Genomic DNA, 9,112 nt, shown 5'->3' on the forward strand with positions numbered 1-9,112 from the left:
GTGTGTGTTTTTAACTATTTCATATTATCAGAGTAAACCATGGATCTGTCCTGCTGTCAGTTCTTGCAGCATCCATGGTGCTGCATCACTGAGACCGATACGTGTTCATTGCAGCCCATTGAGGGATTAGTTCTTCACTCTAGTGACAAATAGATGGATGCAGGCTTTTTAGCCCATTTCCCCCCCTTTTTCCAGTGTCTGCTGTGTTGGAAAATGAGAGTATCCAAGGGCTTTCCAGTGTCAAACCAGTGGGCCACAGGAAATACTCCTCCAATGCGGGTGACAGCTCCTACAGCTTGGATGAAATGATTCGCCAGCTGAACACATTCCACAGCATCATGTGTGACCAGGGCCTGGACCCAGAGATCATCCAGCAGGTGTTCAAGCAGCTCTTCTACATGATCAATGCCATCGCCCTGAACAACCTCCTGCTGAGGAAGGATGTCTGCTCGTGGAGCACGGGCATGCAGCTGAGGTGGGGCTGGGGCTTGGGGCAGGGCTCTGCCTGCTTAAGGAAGTTTTGTTAATGTTGTAAGTTGGTGGGAAATAGGGGAAAAAAGTGCACTTCTCAGTGCAAATTAGTTAAATCTTCCATTTGCTACCCTCTCCCATTCCCAGGCTGGATCTTTCTGTGTTCCTCTTGAGGACAGTGGGCACAGCAAAAGCATTTTCTGTGTAGATATTCTCAAAGGTATCTGGGTACTTTGTAGGATCTTGTTAGCATTTAAAAGCTGGTTAAAATCTTCATTTTAATTGTTGAAACTTGGAGGAATCTGAATGCTGTAGAAACGCAACTCCCTTGTCTTGTTTGGCTGTTACATGGTTCATCTATTTGAAAGGTACTTGGAGGATATATTTTACTCTGAGTTGTTGAGTACTGAGCTTTGGTCTGATTGTCTCTTGCTGCATATATCACAAATACACAGCACAAAAAACCACATACACCAGCACTGCAACATACCCTGAGCCCCAAAGAGGAGTTTTGAAGATGCTGCTTCTTACCTCTGAGCTCACATCTTGTCTTGGTCGCTTATCCAGGTTTAACATCAGCCAGCTGGAGGAATGGCTGCATGGGAAGAATCTGCAGCAGAGTGGAGCAGCACAAACTTTGGAGCCCTTGATTCAGGCAGCACAGCTCCTGCAGCTGAAGAAGAAAACCTCAGAGGATGCTGAGGCCATCTGCTCCTTGTGCACGTCTCTCACAACCCAGCAGGTAGGGAGCAGGGCAGGGGTTTGCAGAACAGGTAATTGAGGAGTGGGAAAGGGTGGTCTCCCTCTGCCAGCTCTTCAGTGGGCACAGCTTGTGCTTTTCAGGACTGATGCTACATCTTGGCCCCTCCCAGAGGTGCTCACAGTAGTGGCCCCTCTCTTAACAGTGCCACTGATGGCATTGGAGCTCCAGAAATGTGCAAAGATGAAACCCAGCCCCAAGGAGTTTGTTGTGTAACTCAGATCCTTGACATTTTAAACCCAGCTAGCTGTAATTGCAGTTCTGCTCTCTCTGAGGCCTGCCTTTTGCAGCTTTCCCAAAACCCTCTGATTTTAAGGATTCCCACACCTATAGTCTTTTGCCAGCTCTTAAACTGGCTGTGTCTGCAGGATGCCCACCAAGGATTCCCATTTGGGGTAGGAGGTTTAGAAGTACCAACCTAGGCTGGCTGGATATGACCTTGAACTTTGAGACTCCATTCCAGGATGATATAAACTCGTGTTTTTTACTGCTGGATTGCCTGTCCTTAATTTGATAATATTGTAGGAAGGGAGAAGTGGGAGATGTGAGCTGATTTCCAGTGGTTCTCAGAGAGCCTTTCTAATGTATCTGCACCACCCTGTCCTGAACATGAATTTTTGAGAAAAGCTGAGGGGAGGAGTGGGAATGAGGGAGCATCAAGAGAAGTATGGTAGAGGTGACATCAGAAGTCATCCATGTCACCATGTGCAAACCCTGTATAAATCTGTTGTCCAAGTCTGTTGCCAACTTACAGACCTACCCATAAGAAGTGATTTTAGTGATTTTGACAGGTCCATCTTGCAATACCTTACAGGAGGCAAAGAAAAACACCAGGGTGATTCTTCTGCTGCTTCTTTCCTCTGCTTTGTCATGGCAGACTTGTTGTGGCCATATCCTGACAACCTGCTGCTGGTGCTCTGTGTTCTGGAGAAGTTTAGCTTCTCATGACTGTAACCATGTTTTCTTTTTAACAGATTGTAAAGATACTGAATCTCTACACTCCTGTGAATGAGTTTGAAGAACGTGTGACAGTAGCTTTCATACGAAACATACAGGTAAATTTAAAGAGCTGTTAACTGGAGGGCACAAATGACATCTCTGTAGTTCTAGTGGCATCTGTATTAAATCACTGCTAACTCAGGCATTTTATAAAAGGCACGCTGCTGCAGGTTGTCCTGAATTCAGTGCTCTGTGTGTGCACACACACTTACAGCACACAGCTGCAGGGATAGCCAGGCTGTTAATCACAGAGGGCAATAAGCACCCAAATCCAAAGCTCAGCTAATACAGCTCTTCAGTAGCAACAGGACTGAGGATTAAGGTTGCAGGAGTCAACAAAGTGTTGGTGAAATTGAGTTACTTCTGAGATAGGAGGTAGAAATTGGCAACTGAAGGAAAAATAAACAAATTAAAGCCCCTTTTAATGCTCACAAGGAGCAGGGAGAAAAAGGAAGGGCATGTGTTCAGCTACCTCCAGAACATATCACCATGGTTGATCAGCTGAATCAAAGGTGGTCTACTGGTATCATGTAGTCTTGGTTTTGCTGTGCCATGGGGGTCATCTTGTTTCCAGGTCCTGTATCTTTGTGGTCATGTAGAAAATGTAACCAGGTTCTCCTGAAGCAGTGTTTCCTACAGTCTGATAGAAGTTCCTGTAAATACTTGCTCAGAAGGAAAGGTGCTGCAGAAGAGAACAAAATAGTTCTCACCTGCAGTATCTATAAAATTATGCACATTCTCAAACCTTTGATGATGTTAAACACAACAAGAAAAGGCAACAACTAATGCTACATTTGTTTTCTTCTCCCACACCCAACAGAAGCAGTTGCAAGAACGGAATGACCCTCCACAGCTGCTGTTAGACTTCAAGCACATGTTCCCAGTTCTGTTCCCATTCAACCCATCTGCCATCACCATGGACTCCATTCATCTCCCTGCTTCTCTCAACTTGGATTTTCTCAATAAAGTCTGAAGAAAGTAGAATTAAACTCACCTGTCACACCCAGAGACTTCCAGCAACAAAAGAAAAAAAAATCATAAAAAGAATTCAAGAGGTCTTTAAATATGGACCAAACAGGCTTATGGAAGAACCAGTACACAGTAACAAATGGATGCTAAAATGTACACTAAAAAAGACATTGGTCTGTATGTGATTTTTTTGGGTAATTTGCATCTCAGAAATAAGGATACTTGAAAAATAGATTTATTTTTTAATGCTTGATTTTATGTTGACATAGTTCAAAGCCCATAATCATCTCCAAAAGCCAGGAAGTGGGAGACAGCTTACTTTGATTTTCATAGGTGTCTATGACAAAAACAAAATATGAGACACTTGTGCTGCCTTGAAGGATGTGTCATTTGTCTAGGAGCAGGTGGTCTTGTGTGTATGAATAGCAGAACATGCAGTTCTGCCTTCAGTTCTTGCTAGTAACTGCATTCATGATAGTGAATTGAAAAAGTAAATTGCAGAAGGTGTGTATTTATCACACCATAAAGGTAAAGGGCTGGGATGCTGCTTGTTTCCACTGATGTGGAATTTGTCACAAATACAAATACATTTTTCACAAGTACATTCAGATACACTGAATATATTTAGGAGGAGCTGTTGCTCCTTAGCTGTTGCTAAATACATTCAGTGTATCTACTTCATGGAAATTTAGATAAATTGACAGGAATTTGTTCCACTGGACTTTCTTGCATTACCAAATTTATGATAGCAAAGGTTTTGTCCTAGTGAAATAATCATGATACAAAGGACTGCCTTAAGCCTTCTGCTTCTAGTATAGCATCATCCTGATTCCACTGTTGGCTTTCCTTGTGCTTTTGAGTCTCAAACACTTTCCTCCAGTGGCTGTCAAGGTTGTTGTGCCTCTTACATGGCCAGTGTCAGAATCCCATGCACAAATCATGCTAAGGAACCCAGTTTAATCCTCCAGCCCTACCCGTGTTCAGTGGGTTAATCCTAGCTGTAGCTGTCCATGGAAAAAACTCCATTCAGTTCAGCAGCCACCCAAAATGTTAAGAATCATGCAAATACATGGCTTGCATAAATGAAGAATATTTTAAAAATTTAAAAATTTCTAAAAGAGATTAAATGTTCTAACACACAAAAAAAAGAGAAAAAAAAGAAAAAAAAAGAAGCTGTCAGGTGGTATTCAGGTGGTAAGTTAAAAACATACATAAGCCATTTCTTTAAGAGTGAACCCAAACTACAACAACCTTAAATTAATAATTGCATTCAATTCAGATTCTTTTAATTTTGGGTTTTTTTAAATCAGACTTATAAACTAAGCCAAACCAACCCTCTGACCTCACCACGTGGATGGTGAAGGAGACCAGGCATTGGTTTTTCTGTGGTCCTTGGCTGCACACGCTGAGCTCTCGGTGGCTGAGGTGGGTTCCCCAGGGCCAGTGCTGCTCCACAACTGCTCAGCGTGGGGATGCTCCTGCCACAGCCACACGTGCCAAACTGCACTCAGGATGTGGGGCTGCCAGCGTTCTGCCCTCTCCACTTCCACAATGGTCTTGTTTAAGTCAATCTCAACTCACCTGCTTTTGTGGCTTCCTCTGTGGTGCGCAGCTCCATCATGACTAAAAGCTTTCTAAGAAAAATCCACTCTCTCCATCTGACTCTTTTTAGCTGGTGTAAATCCAAACAGCAAATTTATAACCAGGTAGGCTGTCTGCTTAGACACTGAAAGTAGAATGTGAAGTTTCTTGGAGATACACCAACTCCTGTCTGCTGCAGTTTCCTTCCTAGGCAAGGAGTGTGTTGTGATTTAGGCATCATGTATATAATCGGTGTATATACAAACTGCAGTAGTCCTGTATGTACTATATGTGTATATGACTATCCAAAAAAGCACATTTTAAAAGAAACTGTTGAGTGCTGTGCAGAGTTATATCGGTCTATGCCAGTGGGTAAATACCTTGATTCAAACTGAGACTATAGTTCAGAGCAACTGTTACCACTGAAGGACAGACTTCAGGCTAAAAAGTAATTTGTCCACCCTTAACCATCACCCATTGAATTACAGATATTTTGCTTGTAAAGAGCCAGGATTGTCTCCAAACTGCAGTTCTTGGGCACTCACCTCTGCTGTGTCTTCAGCAGTGCCTTCATCTCCCCTGGCTGTTCAATGAGGGTCATACCAGCAGTCTACTGCCCGTGCCCAGCAAGCCCTGTCACCCACTCACCCACTATATCTTTATTTATTTTCACCTACCTCTTTTCACAGTGAATGTCCTTGCAGTGCTCTGAATTTTGTTAGTCGTGGCCTCTCCCTTCTTTCCATGCTCCAACAGTTGTCATGGTTTAAGAGTAAATAATTCAAAGCAGGATTCAGCCTTTCTGTAAGGTGGTTTAAACAGAGAGCTGTTGCTCAGGATTCGTGTTAGGTCAGCAGTTTCAGGCAGTTCAGGTCTCTACCTCTTTCTGATGTAAATTATTTGGAGTACAATTCCCAATGCATTGATTAGACCTACGCTTATCACTCAGAATAAGTGACAGGTTGCTGCAGAATCCTCTTCTGCAGTGGCTTTGTTGCTGATTACCACTGTAAAATGTGCTTAATGGTCTTCTAGGGGATAATGGTCCTTCATTGGCACTTTCAGGATTGTAATTTATATGTTCATTCTTAAAAACTCTTAGTATGTGTAGATGGGAACTGGTATTTAACATCCTGATCTGTGATCATGTAGTTTATCCACTGAAATCCATCTGGAAGAGAACTCTGTATGAAATACCTTTAATATATGTTATCTATTCTGTTAGCACTTTTAAAAATTTGTATTTAAATGGTAATTTAGTTAAATTGCTATGCTCAAGCATGCCTTCTTTCCTCAGATTTACTCTTCTTTATTTAAAAAGCAAAATGATCACAAAGCATGGCTTAGAGAAAGCTGGCTCTTCTCCAGATCTGTCTTTATTTTTAAATATTGATTATTACATTTAGCATTTTCCCACTCTGTGCCTTCAGCTGTTTAACTCAACCACTCTTACTCTGAAATAAGCATTAAAACAGTGGAATATTTTTATTATTCTGCCATAGAAGAAGTTGTCTATGGATATAAAAGCCTACTCATAAAATCTTACATCAAGGAGGTCTGCAAAAACACTTTGAAGTTCTTGGGGGAAAAAAACCCCAAACAATAGTGACCCACTGTGATTTCTGCAAATATGATGGCTTATATCTCAGAAAAGCACTACTGGGAATAAAATAAAATAAATTAAACAATCAAAATGCCCAAATCACCAGCATTAAGCATTACAGAACCAACACTTCAAATATGAGTTGAGGCATATGCTGGTGACCTACAAGAAGCAGCCAGGACAATGTCCATGTTTCATGTTCACCAGAAAGTTCCTTTTCTTCTTCCTTTTATTTTTTAATTGTAGCTGAGATTGCTTATCCTATCTGAAGATAAAGCTGCTGTAGGTGACTGTAGAAAAAGAACATGAGACCTCAAGACTGAATTTTTGCAATCCTACATTACAAACATTTTTTTGCTCATGCAGTTTATTCCACTGGATCTACAAGAATTTCTTTGTATTTGTGAAACAGTACCAAAGTGTGGGCATGTTTTAAGCACAGTGGCTGCTTTTGATCACCCTGCAACTTGAACACTGAAGTCTTTGCAGGACATGATTCCTTGTTTGTGTGATTTGCAAAAGGTACAAATGAAAAAGCTGCACTTGAAACAATGGTTGTTTTCCTCCATTTTCAATAGTAAATTAATAAAATTGTGCAAACTTATTCTTTCAGACCATTAACTGAAAAATTAGCATTTTATCAGTGCATATAAATAGAACCTAATTAAAATGAATTGCATGAACTTCCATGAAGCTTTTTCCTCAAACTTTATTGATTCACATATATATTACAGTCATAAATTGATCTCTTTTTCTTTCTGAAAGAAATTCTAGCAAGGTAGATGTCAAGTAAAACAATCCACAAGACATAACCCTGATGAGTATCCAAATTATTTCAAGGTGTGAATGCCAGTGGACAAAGACTTTCAGATTAATTTGAAATCAGAAGAAAAGAAGTATATTAAAAAAGTGCTACTATATTGAAATCTTTGGGGATATTTTTATTTTATTTTTTGTGGCGTAAAGTGTCATTACCTTAAGGAGCAGGAGGTATAGCTGCTGTCAAAGTTGAATGATATACATGAGTGAATACTGTAGATGAAATACTACTGCTTATAAAATATTTTTCCATTTTGAACAAATCTGTAAACTACACCTTTGTTTATAAGAAAATGCTTGTAATAGTCACTGTAATATTCAGCTGGGGATAAAAAAATTTGTGAAATAAACACTTTTGAAAAAATTGTGGCTCTTGGTCAAAAATTAGAATGCAAAAAATAACCCCTTTCAATATATACTTCCATCCAATAAAGACATTTCTAAGTAGTTTATAAACAGAAATTAGGAGAATCATTTTACTTATGACACTGGAGGTTTTAGAAGTTATAACCTGATTTCAGAGGTGCTGAAATATTGGTTGCTAATTAGAAGCTCACTGAGTGTGGATTGTTATGGCCCTGAGAGACATTGCAAATGAGTGGAGAAAAGGAGAGGAAAAGCCACCCATTGTGCATGTGTGTAAATCACAGAATCCCAGGATGGTTTGGGTTGGAAGGGACATTATAGTCCATCCTGTTCCACCCCCTGCCATGGCAGGGACCCCTTCCACTGTGCCAGGCTGCTCCAAGCCCCATCCAGCCTGGCCCTGGACACTGCCAGGGATCCAGGGGCAGCCACAGCTGCTCTGGGCACCCTGGGCCAGGGCCTGCCCACCCTCCCAGCCAGCAATTCCTAATTGCCAAGAGCCCAAAATCTGTGCCTGCCCTCTGGCAGTGGGAGCCATTGCCTGGGTGCTGTCCCTGCAGGCCTTGTCCCCAGTCCCTGTGCAGCTCTGCTGGAGCCCCTGGAGGCCCTGGCAGGGGCTCTGAGGTGTCCCTGGAGCTTCTCTTGTGCAGCTCAACAGCCCCAGCTGTGCCAGGCTGGCTCCAGAGCAGAGGGGCTCCAGCCCTGGCAGCAGCTCCGTGGCCTCCTCTGCACTGGCTGCAGCAGCTCCAGCTCCTTGTGCTGCTGGAGCCAGGGCTGGGGCAGCTCTGCAGGTGGGCTCTCACCTGAGCCCAGGGGCACAGGGGCAGAGTCCCTTCTCTTGGCCCTAAATGAGACTTAGATGAGAGAATTCAATGGCAAAGGAAGAAAATACAGCAAAACTCCTGGCTCTTTTTAAAGGCAATGTTGTAAGTTCACTGATTTATAGATTTATTAAATCATTGGAATTATGGAGAAGGTGCTTGAGAGATTATTTTAAATGAAAAATAGGAGTCTTCACAGGATGACATTTTTTTTCTTCTAGAAAATTTACAGAACTTTAAATGTGCCCCTGAAGACATATAGCAATTTTTATTTGTACACAAAATATTTTCACTGCCTTCCCTGTCTTCTGCCTGACAGCCGGGATTGTTCCACTGGAGCAATTATACAGATAAATCATACCTCAAGGTGCATTTCAACCATCAGAACTCGGGAGGGTGGGTTTTGTGGTGTACCTTGGAGGTCCGGATTCCTAGCTGGGAGGGTGGGCAGGCCCTGGCCCAGGGTGCCCAGAGCAGCTGTGGCTGCCCCTGGATCCCTGGCAGTGTCCCAGGCCAGGCTGGATGGGGCTTGGAGCAGCCTGGGACAGTGGAAGGTGTCCCTGCCCATGGCAGGGGTTGAAAACAGATGAGCTTTAGGGTTCCAATGCAAACCCTTGGGGGATTCCATGATATTTGTGTGTGTTTTTAACTATTTCATATTATCAGAGTAAACCATGGATCTGTCCTGCTGTCAGTTCTCGCAGCATCCATGGTGCTGCATCA

At 42.4% G+C, this 9,112-nt stretch overlaps 1 protein-coding gene across 1 annotated transcript in view; it reads left to right on the forward strand.

Moving 5' to 3' along the window:
• MYO5B (myosin VB) overlaps window positions 1-7,560 on the forward strand; it is a 145,863-nt gene extending 138,303 nt beyond the window's left edge. The window contains exons 37-40 of the mRNA XM_066569163.1: window positions 196-475; window positions 1,039-1,213; window positions 2,206-2,286; window positions 3,051-7,560. Coding sequence (XP_066425260.1) covers window positions 196-475; window positions 1,039-1,213; window positions 2,206-2,286; window positions 3,051-3,203 — 689 coding nt within the window. The 3' untranslated portion in view covers window positions 3,204-7,560. The remainder of the gene's footprint in view (window positions 1-195; window positions 476-1,038; window positions 1,214-2,205; window positions 2,287-3,050) is intronic.
• The last annotated feature ends 1,552 nt before the right edge of the window (window positions 7,561-9,112 follow it).

This window comes from Molothrus aeneus, chromosome Z (genome assembly GCF_037042795.1).
Source record: "Molothrus aeneus isolate 106 chromosome Z, BPBGC_Maene_1.0, whole genome shotgun sequence".
NCBI lineage: Eukaryota > Metazoa > Chordata > Aves > Passeriformes > Icteridae > Molothrus > Molothrus aeneus.